We start from the raw sequence: 17,828 nt of genomic DNA on the forward strand, positions 1-17,828 counted from the left end.
GGGCCCAATGCCTTCTCCTTTTCAAGCACATTCAAACACAGGGAAATTCAGGATGGGAGCGTGCGTGCTTGCCAGTTGTTGTTTTCCCTGGCCACCCTGCCCCTTAAGCACAAAATCATCTCTACAAAGAAGAAAGAATAGGTAGGAACCTGTAGAGAGGGAAGAGTCCAAAATGGCACTACAAGTATGTGACTAGCAGGTTGGACTGTAACAAACTCACTGCTACCAACTGAACAGGCCTAGGGAAAGGATGTAAATTTCAAGAGCTAGCATCAGAAGATGTCAGAGAGAACTACAGATACACTAGAGAGCAGAAAGAGAAAGGGGCAAATTTAGAGTCATTGAAATCTTAGCTCAAGTCAAAAAAGTCTTTAAGGTTCCAAAGAGCAGAAAAATAGAGGAAGCACAAAGTGACAACGGCCAGGGAAGAAACTCAGAGCACAGCAGTCGATAACAAGAGGAGAGGAAAAAAAACAGTCCTTAGATGTGAGCCATCAATCACCTTTTTGTGCATATTGTGAATGGACAGAAACCATGGAAACCAAGCAGATGAAAGAGGAAGCTGAGGCAACACAAACAAACAGCTTTAGATGCTGAGAGGAAAATATTTGAAATGACACAGACATGAAGGGAGAACCACAAGGATGATAGATGATGTGCCATAGAGTAGGTGTTACATATGAGCAGCCTATGATTAAAACAAGAGCAAGTCTCTGTTGTGTACAGCACTGAGGAAGAAACTGGGTTTGACCTATAGCAGTTCTCTCCTGCTTTGGAACACTTCAGTTTAGCAACAATAAAAATCCCTATGAATTCCAAATGCAGTTCTAATTGTGCTTATAAATGGTAGTTTCACAAGTATGTATGTTACAATAAACACAAATTAGAGGTAAATTAAACCTTAATTATATCTAGCAAGTTTTATGTCCTAATTAAAAATGGTATTCTAACAATAAAAATGACTTACCACCTGAATTAGCTCTGCCACAATTGTCTAATCTTCCTAAGCATTCTTTGTGTGCTCCAGCTCCACACTTGGAACATAAATAGCCTTGATAAAATGTTCCCCTGTAAAATAAAATTAGGTTGTGATACATTAGAGGTGGTAAATTCCACACATAAAGGAAATAAGAGACGCAGCATAAAGCATTAAAAGTCGTTTGCTGTTGTGTGTGACGATAGTCCTTGCACTGAGAATAAGTGACACAAGTGACAAGCAGCTCTCCTCCTCTTTGTCACCACTAGCCTTTCAAAAGTCATAACCAGATTGTGCTTCTGGTAGTCCAGAATTATCTCCATTTCAGTTTAGCCCAAAGCAACTCTGGCATGGTGTACTTCAACCACTACCATTACACATCTATCCTAGTATAGAGCTGCACTTCATTTCATCTCAGTGGGAATTAGCCTAGACACCATGAAGAATAAGATGCATTTTGAGACAGTCACAAGCTTGAAAATATATTTAAGCATTAAGGAATGTGTAGGCTATACTGGAAATATCCTTGACTTCAGAGACGTTAACTCAAAAGGGGGAAAGCTTTAAAAAGGGGAGGGGGGGGGAGAAAACAAAGCAACAACAACAAAAAAAACCCCACATCACACAGACACCAAACCCAGAGAGATATCCAAGTCTGGTTAATATTAGAGTTGCTAAGTTAGGAGTCACTTTCCTTGCTCTAAGTGTTCTGCAATTCCCCTTAAGGAGCTGAAATGAAGCCTGAGGAAATTGGTTTATTTTCAGATTTGTGTGTTCCTTTTCTCTTAGTTTCTATCCACTGAACAGCTAGCAGGCTAACAGCTTTTTACATGTACCTCTTAGCAGTTACACATTTCATCCACTGATGTATCTGCTCACACTCCACATTGCATATGTGTTGTCAAGACTGTCCTGACCAGTTTGGAGTGATCATAGAATCAACCAGGTTGGAAGAGACCTCCAACATCATCCAGGCCAACCTACCCCCCAGCCCTATCCAGTCAACTAGACCATGGCACTAAGTGCCTCATCCAGGCTTTGCTTGAACAGCTCCAGGGATGGTGACTCCACCATCTCCCTGGGCAGCCCATTCCAGTGCCAATCACTCTCTCTGCCAACAACTTCCTCCTAACATCCAGCCTAGACCTCCCCTGGCACAACTTGAGACTGTGTCCCCTTCTTCTATCGCTGGTTGCCTGGCAGAAGAGACCAACCCCACCTGGCTACAGCCTCCCTTCCGGTAGTTGTAGACAGCAATGAGGTCACTCCTGAGCCTCCTCTTCTCCAGGCTGCACACCCCCAGCTCCCTCAGCCTCTCCTTAGAGGGTTTGTGTTCCAGGCCCCTCACCAGCTTTGTTGCCCTTCTTTGGATACATTCCAGCACCTCAACATCTCTCTTGAATTGAGGAGCCCAAAACTGGACACAGCACTCAAGGTGTAGCCTGACCAGTGTTGAGTACAGGGGAAGAATAACCTCCCTTGTCCTACTGGCCACACTGTTCCTGATGCAGGCCAGGATGCCATTGGCTCTCTTGGCCACCTGGGCACACTGCTGCCTCATCTTCGGCCAGGTTCCTTTCCTCCTGGCTGCTTTCCAGACACTCTGTCCCCAGCCTGTAGCGCTGCTTGGGATTGTTGTGGCCAAAGTGCAGAACCCTGCACTTGGCATTGTTAAATCTCATCCCATTGGCCTCTGCACACCCATCCAGCCTGTCCAGGTCCCTCTGCAGGGCTCTCCTATCCTCCAACAGATCAACACCTGCTCCTAGCTTGGTGTCATCTGCAAACTTACTGATACTGGACTCAATCCCCTTGTCCAGATCATCAGTAAAGATATTGAACAGGACTGGGCCCAGCACTGATCCTTGGGGAACACCACTAGTGACTGGCATCATGCATCCGACTCTCACATGACACCTCAAGGGAAAGTCAGGTGCCTCGTACAGAACACAGGACAATTAAACCTGAACACAATGTACAACACTTGCTATTTACTACAGCAATTTCTAGACTGCTAGTGATGAAATATATTTTTAATTACACTGAGAACTTCAGTATTTGTAAGTATTGGAATATATAAGCAAAGAGAAATAAGTAGAAATATACATATATATATTTTTAATCCACTTTACTGGTTTTTATTCTTCCATTCTTATTTTTTCCTTATTGTTACACAGGAATGCCAGATACTCTATACTAATGTATAGGACACATTATCCTTCTCTACAGGTGCCTCTTAAGACTAGGATTTTATTCCCATTGGAAGAGGCTAAGTCTAGTAGGCATTGAATACAGCTTAGCTATCCAGAGACATGACTGTAAACCACAGGGTAGCACTTTGGGATACTCAAGTTATCTCGGAGCAAATCAGCATGCCTATGCACAACAGGGCAGCATCATGCAGGCTGTGCCCTGAAAGCTCAGCAATAGCAGTCAGAGCTGTAAGAGACACAGTGCCTCAAACTCAGAAATCAGTCCTCCCGTTGCCTAGTTCACAGTGTCTGTACTACACTTCATAGTAGCTTAGACCCTACTGTATGCCTCAAAGCTCTTGAGCACTTCCCACATTGGGGTATTCACAGCTTAGCTGGGCAGCCCTTGAACTGCTGAAAGGTTACAAAGCTTTTGCTTCTCCAATCTACACTATGAAATTTAGGGTTCTGTACATACCTCTACACCATTGCACTTCCCATAAAAACCAAACATAGCTTCTACAGGATAACTCAAATGCTGAATAAGAAACTACAAATACAGACAAGCTTCTGTGAGTTTCACAGAGAAGCAGCAGAAAACATGGAACATTTTAGATCCAGTTACTTTCACAAATCCTCACACTCAGGAAACCATGATCTGTCTGCAAGCCTTTATCTAGCTTTGCAACATCTACCTTCAATTTGTCCACACACCTCCAATTCAGAACTGCCTGTAAATGCCCCAGTTATTTTCTGTCTCTCAAAGTCATGTCCCCATATCAAACATTTATGAACGTTGTCATCATCCAGTTTACTGAGGAAGCCTTCCATCTGTTCTTGTGACTGGTGGTCTACAAATAGTGAGCCTGATGGAGCAGCCACAGTGGTCAGAACTGAACCAGACTGTTGTCACTGACCTAAGAACTCCTGTAAAGCAATCCTCCTGGAAAAATCATGATGAAGTAGTCTTCTGATAAATGTCTTGAGCCTTTAGCAGCAGTCCTCATAATACTGGGCAATTTTGTCACCACAGCTTAGAATCATAGAATCAAACAGGTTGGAAGAGACCTCCAAGATCATCCAGTCCAACCTAGCACCTACCCATTTTTATTCTGTTATATTGCCCATTTCCAAGATTAGAGAGGAAAATATGAATTTTCATTTGGGTTTGGTTCTTTTGTTTTCTTTTGAATTCAGTAACATTCCCCAATCTTAATACTGGCAAAATTAGACACACTGAAATGGTAGGTGCATAATTTCATCTTCAGCATAATCAGACAAGAAAAAAAACATAAGTAGTAAAGATTAAAGTATTTTCAATTATTATTTGTATCAGAATGCTTAAGAGTCCCTTTGTTTCTAGCAAAAACATTGCCATACATGATGCATAGAATCAACCAGGTTGGAAGAGACCTCCAAGATCAGCCAGTCCAACCTAGCACCCAGCCCTAGACACTCAACTAGACCATGGCACTAAGTGCCTCATCCAGGCATTGCTTCAACACCTCCAGGCATGGTGACTCCACCACCTCCCTGGGCAGCCCATTCCAATGCCAATCACTCTCTCTGACAACAACTTCCTCTTAACATCCAGCCTAGACCTCCCCCGGCACAACTTGAGACTGTGTCCCCTTGTTTTGTTGCTGGTTGCCTGGCAGAAAAGACCAACTCCACCTGGCTACAGCCTCTCTTTAGGTTGTTGTAGACAGCAATGAGATCGCCCCTGAGCCTCCTCTTCTCCAGGCTGAATAATCCCAGCTCCCTCAACCTTTCCTCACAGGGTTGTGTTCAGGCTGCTCACCGGCTTTATCGCCCTTCTCTGGACACGTTAACACAATGAGATATACTACATGTGGCTTCATGGTTTCTCTGTCTTAGGACAGTTAAGCAGCTAGCCCTAGATTTCCACATACTCTTTTAACTCAAAATAATTCACTGCAGGCAGGGATACTGTAAAAAAAAAAAATCCACACAAAAAAAAAAGACACCCCACCTCCACAAATCACCCAAAATTCTTACCTCAGAAGCATCTGACAGACTTTGCAAGATGTCACCCGACTGAAGGTATGCATTTTGAACTCATGAAAGCTTGTGTCTGCATATTCTGGCCGTATGTTTGACCTAAAAGTTAATAAATAAATTAAATAACATTTGAAATCTGCCTTAGATTGGTAAAATCTAGAAGAAACTGTGGCATTCACAGCAGAAAATCTGAATTCAAGAACAACTAAGGGGTTTTCACTGAGGAGAACCAGAAATACAGCCTAATATAGATTTTAGCACACAACCTGAAGCAAAAAAACTAAATTATAATACTATGCAGACCTGGTCCTGATATACAGCCTGTACCTACCTTAGCTGCTATAGTGACTAGAAAACTAGACATCAAGTATCATCTGGTTCTCATTTCTGTTCATTTAACTAGGATCATTTTATGGACCTGAAAAAAGCTCACTTCATTCTCCAATACTCTGTTATGTAGACTCTCAGAATCAACCAGGTTGGAAGAGACCTCCAACATCATCCAGTCCAACCTAGCACCCAGCCCTAGCCAATCAACTAGACCATGGCACTAAGTGCCTCAGCCAGGCTTTGCTTGAACACCTCCAGGGACAGCGACTCCACCACCTCCCTGGGCAGCCCATTCCAATGCCAATCACTCTCTCTGTGAAGAACTTCCTCCTAACATCCAGCCTAGACCTCCCCTGGCACAACTTGAGACTGTGTGCCCTTCACAGTATCACAGTATCATCAGGGTTGGAAGAGACCTCACAGATCATCAAGTCCAACCCTTTACCACAGAGCTCAAGGCTAGACCATGGCACCAAGTGCCACGTCCAATCCTGCCTTGAACAGCCCCAGGGACGGCGACTCCACCACCTCCCTGGGCAGCCCATTCCAGTGTCCAATGACTCTCTCAGTGAAGAACTTTCTCCTCACCTCCAGCCTAAATTTCCCCTGGCACAGCCTGAGGCTGTGTCCTCTCGTTCTGGCGCTGGCTACCTGAGAGAAGAGAGCAACCTCCCCCTGGCCACAACCACCCTTCAGGTAGTTGTAGACAGCAATAAGGTCCCCCCTGAGCCTCCTCTTCTCCAGGCTAACCAATCCCAGCTCCCTCAGCCTCTCCTCGCAGGGCTGTGCTCAAGGCCTCTCACCAGCCTCATCGCCCTTCTGTGGACACACTCAAGCATCTCGATGCTGGTCGCCTGACAGAAAAGACCAACCCCCACCTGGCTACACCTTCAGGTAGTTGTAGACAATAACAAAGAGGTCACCCCTGAGCCTCCTCATCTCCAGGCTGCACACCCCCAGCTCCCTCAGCCTCTCCTCATAGGAATAGAGATAGGGAAAAAAAATCTCGAGTGTAAGAACAAAAGAATCTACAACACTCAAAGGAAAGACTAAAAGGTTTTTTCCACACACATAACTGCAAATTCTTGCATTAAACCTGGAGACACCTATTAGGATAGTTTCATTTTTATGTCTTATAAATAAGTTCTAGATTAAGACACAGAGAGGCACAAACTGCAATAAAACATAGAGACCAAAATGCACTCATCAATCTCTGCAGGAATGAAAAGGCTTATAAAAATAAAGCAATCTAAAGAATCTGTTTGAGTACCAGTATCAGAAAGGTCAATGTTCTAACCCACCTGCTGAAAATGAATGTGTTTAAAACTGTACTCAGAGAGTAAATGGGATTTTGCTGTTATGGTTAAGAATAACATCACACTCAGTAGTATTTAGCCAGCTCACTAGAGTCTCTTTCTGCCATGGCATGCAAGACGTTAATGCCACAACTCCTGCTAACTAAAGCAGGCACTGATACTACTCACTCACAGCAAGAAGGTACAGATGTGAGGATAATCTCCAAGTAGTAAAGAACTTTTTACATCAGGAGACCAGTTTATTTTCTCAGGGGTGTTAACTGCACAGAGCAAGGCCTGTATTTCACAACACAGAATCACAGAACTGTCAGGGCTGTTAGAGACCTCAAGGATCATATAGTTCCAACCCCCCTGCAAAGGGCAGGTACACTTTCCAGAGCCACATCCAGCCTGATCTTACACACTTCCAGGGATGAGGCTTCCACCACATCTCTGGGCAACCTGTCTCGCCACCCTCATGGTGAAGAACTTCTTCCTAATATCTAAGCTAAATCTGCCCTCCTCTAGCTTGGATCCATTCCCCCTAGTCCTATCATTACCTAACACCTTAAAAAGTCCCTCCCCGGCTTTCTTGTAGCCCTCTTCAGATACTGGAAGGCCACAATAAGGTCTCCTCAGAGCATTCTCTTATCCAAACCTGCTCTGGCAGGGGGGGGTGGACTCGATCTCCTTAGGTCCCTTCCAACTCCTAATATCCTGTGATCCTGTGAACTGAACAACCTCTACTCTCTCAGCCTGTCCTCATAGGAGAGCTGCTCCAGCCCTCTGATCACCCTCATGGCCCTTCTCTGGACACATTCCAGCACATCCAGATCTTTCTTGTAACATTTGCCAAGGAGCTGCTCAGCCTGTCCTCACAGGACAGCTGCTCCAGCCCTCTGATCACCCTCTTGGCCCTTCTCTGGACACATTCTAGCACATCCAGATCTTTCTTGTAACGGTTGCCAAAGAGCTGCTAAAATCTCTTGGGCTACACTGTTGGCTATGGACAACCCTGAAAACTCCCTGAAACTTGTTGCACTACTTAATGTTCCTAACCAAAGCTGCTCTTTGTTGACCATTTGGTGGAGACCAGGAAAGCTTGCAAAAGAGTTTGGAAAATACTAGCCTAAGGGCAGGGACCCATCAGATTGGAAAACCTACAGAATTAATCCTAATGACCTGACCATTTTTTCAGGAACAAACCAAACAAGAGCCCATTAATTTAATTAGAACAGGATCGTTTTTCACAAAGAATTAGCATAGTGGATGATAAGAAAAAACATTGCTACATCATACAGAGAGTTATTTAACACCAGCGATTGACTGCAGGACTTCCTTTGTATGCACAGATTTTCTTTCATTCTTCTCTCAGCCTATCTCACACAAAGATTGGAACAGAAGGACTACAGAAAATATGTCCCCTATTAAGAGAACAAAGATGATACACTGTCTTAATTCTTCCTCGCAGAAAAAGTAACATTCTCATTGCTTCATATTTTATAAAGCCATTCCCTTTCATTTTGCAGTCCTTAACTGAGGGGGGAAAAAAAGCACAGTGGTAAAATGGGAAAGAATGAAGCTGCTGCCTCACTGAACAGAGAGAGTGATTTCCCATTGGAATGGGCTGCCCAGGGAGGTGGTGGAGGCACCGTCCCTGGGGGTCTTCAAGAAAAGGCTGGATGAGGCACTTAGTGCCATGGTCTAGTTGACTGGCTAGGGCTGGGTGCTAGGTTGGACTGGATGATCTTGGAGGTCTCTTCCAACCTGGTTGATTCTATGATTCTATGTACAGCTGTCACAGGTCCTCCACTTGCTTTCAACATCAATTGTTCTACTCATCTCTGGGCTAAATGACCAGATCATGAAGTCCTAAACAAGAGAGAGGGTTTATCCAGATACACAGACTTAACAGCTTTGGCTCTCTGCTGTCTGATAAAATTTGGATACATCTGCCCTACTCGCATAGAAGAATGCAAAGCTGAAAACATTTAATACAATACAGATTCAGAATAAAACACAAAGTTCAGTTGATCTTTTGTGTATTACCTACAAAAGGACCTACTTTGGTTCCAAAGACTGAACTGCTCAGTTTCTTCAAACCCAACAGGTTTTCATTTAGTGATTGGAAGATTCTAATGATTATTTCAATCATTTCCTTATCAAAAAACCCTGACTAATGACCATATCAATGATTTTTTTTTATCTGAAAAACTGAATTTTCTTCACCTCTGTCATGCTCTCTTATTCATTCACTGCCATCTAACCTCATATATGTCCTTGTTGGCTATGGCCAAGCTAGAAAAAGGTCTTCTAAACCTGTCTGATTGGTTTTGTTTTAAGACATGTGCCTGAGTAGTACATTCAGGGGCACACAGCACCTATTCATAAACTAGAAGGACCTTCCAGATTTTGCTATCCTTCCCTTCCACCACTCTAAAAGTATTAACTCCTTCTACAACAGCTTCTGTAGGGTGCCCCAGGCTGACTGCAAATGATATGTTTTATCCATTCCTGCTGTCAAACAATCTTATCAGTGGCCAGAGCAGGAAGTCAACCAGATAGCAGGAGTATTTCATCCTAGGCAAGTAACATTTTATGGCAAAACTGTGTCTCTTATTTTCACAAGCAATGTGGGAAGTCAAAAGTAGCTTCCCTTATTCTCTTCTACTTTTTCTCCAGGCTGTTTTAACTTCTGCACTTTAGTAGAGATAAAATGTCAGGATAGAGGAACAGAAGGAATTTGTAATAAGGAGTTTTTTTCCAGTTCTCTCCTCAATCCAGCAGCAAAGTTTTTGTAAAGGATGATCATGAGTGCCCTCTCCTGCACAGTGCAGGATCCCCTTAACCAGATGTACTCCAGTCACTACAGCAATGTCCTTGGGCTGCCCCTGAGCCTTTTGAATAAAGCTTTCTCTTTCCAAGCTACTTGGTGAATATTAGTCCCACAGGGACCAATTCACAGCTACACCACCAGCCCAGAGACCTGCAGGTGCTTGTCTTTCTACTCTCCGTCATTTGGACACACAATTCTTATCTCTGCATCAGCCACTGGAGCCATTGTTCTGGGAGCAGAATGACTACCTTCTTCAGACAGTTCTGCATCTCTGAACAGAACTTTCATCAGTAAAGTCTGCAGAGTTCAGCATAGCAAAGAATTATTCAGGTACCTTATTCGACTGCCCGTAATATCATCAAACTCCAAAGCACTCCATTCTTGCTGACCTTGTGTATATGAAGTATTCCCCTTCTAAATGCATTTGCAGTGGCACTTCTTTCTACTGACTCTGACTCCTCCATAAGTTGATCACAGGACAATTCTGTCTTCAGTCACCCACATAATGTAACACCTTTATAAATGGTGTCAGAAAGTGCCAAATTATCAGCCATCACTTATGAGCTTTCTCAGTGAGAATTCATTCTAGTAATAATCTAGTAATAATCACTTCAGCTAATAGTACAGCTGACCACACAGCATAGCCCAAAGTTATCTTGCCAGACAAGACAGGTAGGCAGCTATTCCTATGCAATAAAGAGTAAGTTTTTTCTACTATCCTACCTCACAATAAGAAAACAGTTGTTCATATGAATAAAATTAAATCATTTAAGCTATAGGGTTTGTAACACTCTCATATAGTGGCTAGGAGAGGAGATGAAAAAATTATAAGTCATTTTTAAACCCTCAAAACACAAACATCTTACAATCAAAACACCAATACTTAAGTCAAAATAAATCAATGAACCTTGGAAATCTTCACATTTCCAACAATGTAAGTTCTACAGCTCATTTTATCAAACTGAACTTACATCACCTTGGATACAAAGTGATGCCAAAATGTATATAGCAATGAAAAGCACACATTGTCAACACTAAGGATGTCATTGCCCTGTTTAATCAAAATCATATCCTGATGAGAAAACATTCAGATCAGAATATGTCTGCATTGCAATAGCACACAACAGGCATTGAGCTATTTTATATTATAGAATATCATAGAATCAACCAGGTTGGAAGAGACCTCCAAGATCATCCAGTCCAACCTAGCACCCAGCCCTAGACACTCAACTAGACCATGGCACTAAGTGCCTCATCCAGGCTTTTATTCTACACCTCCAGGGGCGGCAACTCCACCACCTCCCTGGGCAGCCCATTCCAATGCCAATCACTCTCTCTGTGAGGAACTTCCTCCTAGCATCCAGCCTATACTTCCCCTGGCACAACTTCAGACTGTGTCCCCTTCTTCTGTTGCTGGATGCCTGGCAGAAGAGACCAACCCCCACCTGGCTACAGCCTCCCTTCAGGTAGTTGTAGACAGTAATAAGATCACCCCTGAGCCTCCTCTTCTCCAGGCTGCACACCCCCAGCTCCCTCAGCCTCTCCTCATAGGGTTTGTGTTCCAGGCCCCTCACCAGCTTTGTTGCCCTTCTCTGGACATGTTCCAGCACCTCAACATCTCTCTTGAACTGAGGAGCCCAGAACTGGAACACAGCACTCAAGGTATGGCCTGACCAGTGCCAAGTACAGGGGAAGAATAACCTCCCTTGTCCTACTGGCCACACTGTTCCTGATGCAGGCCAGGATGCCATTGGCTCTCTTGGCCACCTGGGCACACTACTGGATCATCTTCAGCTACTATCTACCAGTACCCCCAGGTCCCTTTCTTCCTATCTGCTCTCAGCCACTCTGTCCCCAGCCTGTAGGGCTGCTTGGGATTGTTGTGGATAAAGTGCAGAACCCTGCACTTGGCCTTGTTAAATCTCATTCCATTGGCCTCTGCCCACCCATCCAGCCTGTCCAGGTCCCTCTGCAGGACTCTTCTACCTTCCAACAGTTCAACACCTGCTCCTAGCTTGATGTCATCTGCAAACTTACTGACATAGCAGCAGTTCATGAGTACTTCTACATTCCTGCTCATTTCTGACAAGAAAAACTACATAGAACAACTAAACTTACCAGCTGCAATTTATTCAGTGGGACAAGCACAAATACGCTTTCTTCTCCTGCTAGTTTAAACTTGCGCTACACAGTTAAGGCTCACAAAATAAAATACACTGGGAAAGCTGCTAAACTTTCAGCCCTAAAACTCTTATCTTTTCTCTCTACTAAATGTGTACATTACCACAGGTAATGTGTCCCAAGAGAATAAATAAAAGGCTTAGAGATTATTTATTGCAGCTTTTCCCTTCTCTTTTCCCATGAGGTGAATAAGCACATTAAAATCCCAGTCTTCATTTCCAGAAGAGTCATCTTTTTAAAGACCTAACCAATGAAGAAACCCCCATTTCACCAATTGTAAACATATTGAGTACATCTTCTCTTGACTGTTTTGCCCTTCAGAGGTTTCAGCATTAGCCTTACAGACTTGAAGGACTATTGTCTCAAGTTTGTTTTGCATGAACATTTTACTCAAAGCCTACTGGCTGCCAGCAAATCCAACAAAAAACAATGCAAGGATTAAGCACAGCATTGATTAATTAAATTCTCATAGCAAGTTTAAATTTTAAATAGGAAATTAATGAAATGTAAATAACACTGCTCCTACTGAAAAAGTGTACAGAAAGGAGATATAGCAGTGCTGTGAAAAAGTAAAGAGGAGAAGCACTTAAACTGGCTCCCTGGGTGTCAGTTTCATAGCACAGCACTAATCATAGAATCAGCCAGGTTGGAAGAGACCTCCAAGATCATCCAGTCCAACCTATCAGCCCTGTCAATCAACTAGACCATGGCACTAAGTGCCTCATCCAGGCTTTGCTTGAACACCTTCAGGGATGGTGACTCCACCACCTCCCTGGGCAGCCCATGCCAATGCAAATCACTCTCTCTAGGAAGAACTTCCTCCTAACATCCAGTCTAGACCTGCCCTGGCACAACTTGAGACTGTGTCCCCTTGTTCTGTTGCTGGTTGCCTGGCTGAAGAGACCAACCCCCACCTGGCTACAGCCTCCCTTCAGGTAGTTGTAGACAATAACACAAAGGTATTCAGCAGCAGAGAGCACTGCCAGTCTACCACACTATGGCTCCATTTTGTAAGGAGATAAAGGATGGAGACTTCAAAACACAGCACACAAAAAAACCTCTTTTATTCTAAACCTATTTACTATTGTGTTTAATACCACAGGTTGGAAATTGTACTGCAAACAACCTTTCTACAAGGCCCACTGCTACCTTCCACTACTGAGCAATCTTCTGTCTTTCCTGCCATTCTTTAATGGCTATTTCTTTTAATTGCTTCCTTGGCAGCTTTTCAATACTAGCTCAACTTCAGCAATTAAGACCTGTGCAGATTCCTCACCACTCAGGGCCTAGGCCACTGAGAAGGTGTTGCTTATACTCACTGCAACACTTCAAACACTGCAAACACTTCAAGTAACGCTGAAAAATTGCTTCTCTGGAATACTTAATTAACAACTCAACTTCTCCTTCCCAGACTTCACATGTTTATAAATTAATTTGTTTTTTTCTGAAACTGGAAGTTAAAGAAGTATTACAGGGTTACAAAAAGCCCCACCACGCACCTAAGAACCCACCACCACCGTGTGATAATAAACATCTTGCATTTCTCAGATAGGCACAAATCCTTTTTCTACCTCAAAGAGCATATTCTCAAAGAGCACATCCATGCTTAACTACAGGAATCATGGCACACATAAAATAAATACATCACATGCCAAACACAGAAGTAACTCTCAAATGCATAAGTCAGGCTCCTTTGGAAGCTGCAAATTAAGACAGAGTATTACTACAAACAGGTGCTGACTGTTTGAGTAGATAACTTCTTCTACATATGCATTATGAACACTGACTTGCTTGAGCCATTCTTCTCAGGAGACTGACAACAAACTCTCATATAGAATCATACAATCAACCAGGCTGGAAGAGCCCTCCAAGATCATGCAGTCCAACCTAGCACCCAGCCCTGTACAATCAACTAGACCATGGCACTAAGTGCCTCATCCACTCTTTTCTTGAACACCTCCAGGGACGATCCCTCCACCACCTCCCTGGGCAGCCCATTCCAATGCCAATCACTCTCTCTGCCAACAACTTCCTCCTAACATCCAGGCCAGACCTCCCCCGGCACAACTTGAGACTGTGTCCCCTTGTTCTGTTGCTGCTTGCCTGACATAAGAGACCAACCCCCACCTGGCTACAGCCTCCCTTCAGGTCATTGTAGGCAGCAGTGAGGTCCCCCCTGAGCCTCCTCTTGTTCAGGCTAAACAACCCCAGCTGCCTCAGCCTCTCCTCATAGGGTTTGTGTTTCAAACCTCACAGGTATCACTCAAGTCCAGAGATACTCCTCCAGACTGCCAATACTCAGTAGGGACTGTCAGCTGCAATGGAAGAGGAACCTTCTTTTCCTCTAGCAGCAATGCCAAAAGCATGTATTTCTGAGTGACCAGGAAGAGCAGCAAGTGCCCAGATGTGGATCTTGTCAAGTTGGTAACAGACTGTCCAACCAGGTCATAGGTTATCACAGTATCATCAGGGTTGGAAGAGACCTCACAGATCATCAAGTCCAACCCTTTACCACAGAGCTCAAGGCTAGACCATGGCACCAAGTGCCACGTCCAACCTTGCCTTGAACAGCCCCAGGGACAGCAACTCCACCACCTCCCCGGGCAGCCCATTCCAGTGTCCAATGACTCTCTCAGTGAAGAACTTTCTCCTCCTGTTCTGTGGAACAGTAGCATGACAGCTTCCTTTTCACAGGATCACAGAATGTTAAGGGTTGGAAGGGACCCAGAGAGATCAAGCCCAGCCCACCCCGCCAGAACAGGACCATGCAATCTATCTCAGGTCACAGAGGAAGGCATCCATATGAGGTTGATACGTTACTAAGTCCTAATGATATTTCTTAGCTTTGGGGTTGACTCATTTTTGCAGAAATGCTATTTGCATCAGTTTTTTTCCCATATCAGCCTCCTCAAGGAATTCCATATTAGCCCAAGACATCATGCATCATTTGACTGTATGGAGATGTCTGCAAAATATCCCCAAATGTGAAGAGTCTGTTCTATTTGAAACTGAGTAGCCATTCCAGCTGATTAAACTTTGGTTTTAGAGAATAGCCAATGTATGTAAGCCCACCTGTGAGCCCAGAGGCATAACCAATAAGCAGATGCATGAAGAATCACATAAGGAGACTCTTTTAAGTATTAAAAGAAGAAATACTACAGGGAGCTTAGATAGAACTCAATACCTTGAACTCTCGTCAACTCTCAACCCCAAGTAAGACCTTTGCATTTTAGAGCTGTTATTATTCTGCACTCCATATTATCCTTAAAATCATTTGAAATGCTCCTCACAGAGCTGTTCAGAATTATGAACACCCTGAGCACAAACTGCTGAAGAACATCTTGAAAGAGTACGTGACATGAAACCTGATGCTGTATTCATGAAGTGTAGCCTAGGAAGAAAATGGCAAAGGTTAATGCCTGAGGACACTGCCAATTTTCATTCCAGTTTTACTTACTGTATTAATATTTGACATCGCTGCACAAAAATGCATCAATAAACCCAGATCTGCCTTAAGTATTTCTAAGCCATTCAAAGCAAACAGAAATATGTAAGAAGACATCCAAAGATAAAATTCCTAGTTTGTGCCAAAGTCATCTCCTTTTCAAAATGTTAAGCATCTTAGAAGTTACTGATGACAACTGGTGCTAAGCATCTCAGAACACTTCAGGAAATTCAACTAGGCTATAAAAGATATCCAAGTTGTCACATTTTCATATTTTCAGTAATAACATGGAGAGTAGAAGTTAAGAAACACAAAATTATGTTCATCACAGAATTGTCAGGGTTGTAAAAGACCTCAAAGATCATCCAGTTCCACCTCACACTGGCATTAGACCAAATTGCTCAGAACCTCATCCAGCCTGGCCTTAAAAATCTCCAGGGATGGGGCTTCCACCACCTCCCTGGGCAACCTGTTCCAGTGTCTCCCCATCCTCGTGGTGAGGAGCTGTCAAATGAGACAAAAAGCCTTTATCACAGTATCACAGTATCACAGTATCACCAAGGTTGGAAGAGACCTCACAGATCATCAAGTCCAACCCTTTACCACAGTGCCCAAGGCTAGACCATGGCACCAAGTGCCACATCCAACCTTGCCTTGAACTGCCCCAGGGACGACGACTCCACCACCTCCCCAGGCAGCCCATTCCAGTGTCCAATGACTCTCTCAGTGAAGAACTTTCTCCTCACCTCCAGCCTAAATTTCCCCTGGCGCAGCCTGAGGCTGTGTCCTCTTGTTCTGGAGCTGGCCACCTGAGAGAAGAGAGCAACCTCCTCCTGGCCACAACCACCCCTCAGGTAGTTGTAGACAGCAATAAGGTCACCCCTGAGCCTCCTCTTCTCCAGGCTAAACAATCCCAGCTCCCTAAGCCTCTCCTCGTAGGGCTGTGCTCGAGGCCTCTCACCAGCCTCGTCGCCCTTCTCTGGACACGCTCAAGCATCTCAGTGTCCTTCCTAAACTGGGGGGCCCAGAACTGAACGCAGTACTCGAGGTGTGGTCTGACCAGTGCAGAGTACAGGGGCAGAATGTCCTCCCTGCTCCTGCTGACCACACCATTCCTGATGCAGGCCAGGATGCCACTGGCTCTCTTGGCCACCTGGGCACACTGCTGGCTCATGTTCAGGCGGGTATCAATCAGTACCCCCAGATCCCTCTCTGTCTGGCTGCTCTCCAGCCACTCCGACCCCAGCCTGTATCTCTGCATGGGGTTGTTGTGGCCAAAGTGCAGCACCCTGCACTTGGAGCTATTGAACCCCATCCCATTGGCCTCTGCCCATCTGTCCAGGCGGTCAAGGTCCCGCTGCAGAGCCCTTCTGCCCTCCAGCTCAGTCACATCTGCCCCCAGCTTAGTGTCATCTGCAAACTTGCTGATGACTGACTCGATGCCCTCATCCAGATCATCTATGAAGATGTTAAAGAGGATGGGGCCCAGCACAGATCCCTGAGGGACACCACTAGTGACTGGCCGCCAGCTGGATGTGGCACCATTCACCACCACTCTCTGGGTCCGGCCCTCCAGCCAGTTCCTAATCCAGCACAGAGTTTAGTTGAAGAATTGCATGCAAAGATGGTTCCCCTAGAGATGTTCAACCTTGTTCTGTGCTCTGCTGTGCAGCAGCCTTCCCTTACAGCCCTATTCCTTGTAAACAGCAGAACCAGTCCCAGGTTTGCACTACCCTTTCCTTCCATAGGAAGCATTTTGGATCTGTGCAGCTATCACCATTCCAACTGACCACTTCACCCAACGTGCTGTCATCTAATAAAAAGCTATTTGGGTAAGGAAACAACAAGGTAAGAATGCAGAGACAAAAGCACATCTAAACAGCTCTTTTCTCAGCCTATACAAGGGCTCTGTTATTTCCTCTGAAAGGGTGGAGAGAGAAAATGGCATTCCTAAGGGGTATCCTCACTGGAGATGGGCAATGCCACCTCACAAAGGATGATTTCTGGCTTCTTTCTGTCCTCTCAGAAGCCATGCTGATTACTTACAGCTAATTCATTTCCTCTGTGCCAGCTTAAGCTGTTATATTTCAGAATCATCTTTGAAGACATTATTTACTGAATTAATCAATCAATCCTCTATATGCTAATCCTCAAACATTCTGGTTTGTCACATCAATGAATCTCCATCAAGAAGACATGTGATGTAATTCATTTAACCATACCAGAAGTAAATTGTGCTTTTGGATCAAGACTGCACAGCTTCTAAGACTGGGCTAGGAAATTTGCTTATTTGATCATATGATGAGTAACTTTTGTTAAGATCAAGGAAATTATCTTGTTCACTTTTTGGAAATACACTACATTGTTTCAAACCAGATAATGCCTTTCCTCTTTGCTTATCAGCCTGCTTCCCTCAATAGTGTGGGAGATGGACTGCTTTGAGCTAATATGTTCCCATTTAACTTTCTTGAGCACCACCTGAGAGGAACAAAGCTCTGTCACACATCAGTATTTGTAAATCAAAGGCATCAATACTTTATGTACTTTAATA

General features: G+C 44.2%; 1 protein-coding gene across 7 annotated transcripts in view; it reads right to left on the reverse strand.

Moving 5' to 3' along the window:
* Window positions 1-17,828, reverse strand: part of VAV3 (vav guanine nucleotide exchange factor 3) — a 184,219-nt gene that overhangs the window by 73,355 nt on the left and 93,036 nt on the right. For 6 of the 7 annotated variants that reach the window (XM_064147095.1, XM_064147094.1, XM_064147091.1 and 3 more), the window contains 2 exons: window positions 5,188-5,289; window positions 968-1,068 (listed from right to left, as the gene is read on the reverse strand). In XM_064147095.1, the coding sequence (XP_064003165.1) occupies window positions 968-1,068; window positions 5,188-5,289 (203 nt within the window). The remainder of the gene's footprint in view (window positions 1-967; window positions 1,069-5,187; window positions 5,290-17,828) is intronic. The other variant, XM_064147093.1, reaches the window with a different exon arrangement.

This window comes from Pogoniulus pusillus, chromosome 8, assembly GCF_015220805.1.
Source record: "Pogoniulus pusillus isolate bPogPus1 chromosome 8, bPogPus1.pri, whole genome shotgun sequence".
NCBI lineage: Eukaryota > Metazoa > Chordata > Aves > Piciformes > Lybiidae > Pogoniulus > Pogoniulus pusillus.